Genomic DNA, 2,930 nt, shown 5'->3' with positions numbered 1-2,930 from the left:
CCTTCCATATCCCTCTGCTCTTATATCCCAATACATCCCTGACTCTTACCTTAACTCATCCAGCTCCATTACCCTTAACCATCTAAAGGTCTCCTGTTCCCATAAATGATTGTGGCCTTTCCCTCTTGCTGGATTAGGAAAGAAGAGAAATAAAAGTGAACCTTGCACCAATTCTTAAAGTTAAATGTTGTTACACTATAAGAATGGCCAGCTGGAATGGAAACTATTCACAGAGATAGAAATCAAATGGAGCTTGCCTCTCAGCAGCAGATAGAGTAGCCCTGCTGCCTATCTCTGCCTCTGCTGCAGCCTGGTTGAAAGGCTACTGCTAGACAACAGATCAGTGAGAAGCTTGATAGATCTGTTATCTCAGCAGCAGCAATGGAATGGTCCTGCTTCCCATATCAATCTCTACCTCAGCCTGACAGAATGTCTGCTGCCAGGTACTTTAATAGCCTGCCTATATATTAGGTTAGATTCATTATTGATTGCTGAATCAGATTCTTTATCAAAAACCTGTTGAAAAGTCAACCATTTTGTTAGCCAGTCAAAGGAGATCCTTGTGTGTTAATAGGCCTCTGCATGCAGATTTGAGGTGAGTACTAATGGACATTGCAATGATCATTTGATTCCTGCTGTGTCGGCTGGATGCAACTTTTTAATGGAGATTCATATTTCCATCCAGAGCCACTAATCTTTCTGTGCAACTAGCCGGGCATGATTAATGCTGGATGAGACCCATGCCCTTAGATTTAGATTGTAGATCAATCAGAAACAGAATAGAGCTCATTATTTAGAAGAGATGTAGGTGAGACATTGATTCATTCCTTCTACTAGGGAAAAAAGATGTTTTTCAGAAGAATTTAGCCAAACATACACTTTCATTTACTTCATTAACAATACATCATGCAGTGTACAATCCTTTTCATTTTTTCCCTCAAAAGTCAGTCCCACAGTGTTCAATGGAACTTTACCTTAGATAGAAGTTTTAATAATTTCAGACTAAATGACATACTTCTTGTATGACTAAATCAAGTGACGAAAGCCAGTAGGACCAAAAACTTGAAAAAGATGAATTGTTTCTAAAATACATCCAAATTTAGTCATACTCCAAGTAGACCTATTGAAATAAATGTATTTCAATAACTTCAGTGCATTGATTTCAGTGGCTCTACTCAGTATGAATACATACATACATACATACATACATACATACATACATGTTGTTCCATGCTTTCATTGCTGCATTGCCTGCAAAAATGCATTATGTTTCTAATGTTAAACCTCACAAGGCTGGATATCAGACTGACAGGGGACACATTTGCTTAATTCCTGAAAGGAACAATGTACTCAAACATTTTGCAGAGTGCAGCTTTGATGTCCCTGTTCCTCATGGTATAGATAACTGGATTCATCAAAGGAGGTACCACAGAATAGAATACAGAAATCACCAGATCTAGATCTGAAGGGGCATCTGAGACCGGCTTCATGTAAGCAATGGCACCAGTGCTGATAAACAAGGAGGCAACAATGAGATGAGGCAGGCAAGTTGAGAAGGCCTTACTCCGTCCTTGAGTAGTAGGGATTCTGAGCACTGACTTGAAAATCTGCACATAAGAAACAACTATGAAACCGAAACAGCTGAAGACTATAAATGCACTAAAAGCAATGACTCCAACTTCAATGAGGTACAAATTATCACAAGAGATTTTCAGCAGTTGTGGGATTTCACAGAAGAACTGATTGATGACATTGGAACAGAAGGTTATAGCAAAAGTGCTACTGGTGTGTAAGGCTGAATAAAAAAAGCCAGCTATCCATGCACTGGCTGCCATGTGGATGCAGGCTTTCTTGTCCATCACTGTCTCATAGTGCAGTGGGTCACAGATGGCAACATACCTATCATATGCCATGCCTGTAAGGAGAAACAAATCTGAGATCAAGAAAAAGAACAAAGAATACACCTGTGCAACACACCCAGAAAATGAAATCTCTCGTGTGTTCAAGAGTGAATTGATCATGGCATTCGGGATGGTGACAGAAATGGAGCCAAGATCAACCACGGATAAATTCACCAGAAAAAAGTACATGGGGGTATGAAGTTGTTGGTCTAGGAAAACTGCTGAGATGATGAGAAAATTTGCCATCAAGGCTGCCAAGTAGATCACCAAAAGAAGAGTGAAGTAGAAAACATTCTGTTTCCAATTGTCAGAAAAACCTAAGAGAAGAAAAGTAGGAACAATAGTTGCATTGGGCATTTTCTTCTAAGGATGTCTATTCCATTGCTGTTGAGACAAAAAATACAGAAGTTTTTTAAGATGCTTTGAAATCAGTATTTTATAAATATTGTGATCTATAACAATATTAGTTTTTAAACAGAAATGAGGAATTACAGCTAATCTTCAAGCAAAACCTTAATGGTTATATCAAATGAAATAATGTCATGACTGATTTAGTCCATTGATTTCAGTGGGTCAGCTCTAAATCTGACTTAGCCTATGACTGTGGGATCTTTTTGAGCCAAGGGCCACATTTCCTCATCAGCAAGCTTCCGCATACCAGTAGTGGACAGGGCCAGAGGTGAAAAGTGGGGAGAGCAATGCATGTGAATCTTACCTTTGTACAGTAGGTTATATGCCAGCTATGGAATGCAGTCCCAGTAAGCTATATTCCAGGAAAACCAGCTATCAACACACATCTCTCTCTATCCTTCATTCAGGCATTCAAGAGGCATTATAACAGTTCAAGGGCATATTCCAGTCATGCAAAATCACCTGAGGAGGCATAAAGCAGTGTCATTGAAGGGTGTGTCCATGGGAGAGTCCTATGGCTCTGACAGAGAGGTCTGGAGGGTGGCATTCTGCTCCTGAGGTTCCCCACCTCTGACTTAGCTGGATATAACCCTAATGAAAAAGAGATGTATCTTCATC

At 39.8% G+C, this 2,930-nt stretch overlaps 1 protein-coding gene across 1 annotated transcript; it reads right to left on the bottom strand.

Moving 5' to 3' along the window:
• Positions 1-1,325: 1,325 nt before the first annotated feature.
• Positions 1,326-2,258, bottom strand: LOC133367729 (olfactory receptor 14A16-like). The gene has a single exon (XM_061591828.1). It carries the CDS (start codon positions 2,256-2,258, stop codon positions 1,326-1,328), a length of 933 nt encoding a protein of 310 aa, XP_061447812.1.
• Between the last annotated feature and the right edge of the window lie 672 nt (positions 2,259-2,930).

This window comes from Rhineura floridana, chromosome 11 (genome assembly GCF_030035675.1).
Source record: "Rhineura floridana isolate rRhiFlo1 chromosome 11, rRhiFlo1.hap2, whole genome shotgun sequence".
In the NCBI taxonomy this organism is placed as follows: domain Eukaryota; kingdom Metazoa; phylum Chordata; class Lepidosauria; order Squamata; family Rhineuridae; genus Rhineura; species Rhineura floridana.
The sequence above is the reverse complement of the archived record's forward strand: the minus strand, read 5'-3'. Positions and strand labels throughout refer to the sequence as shown.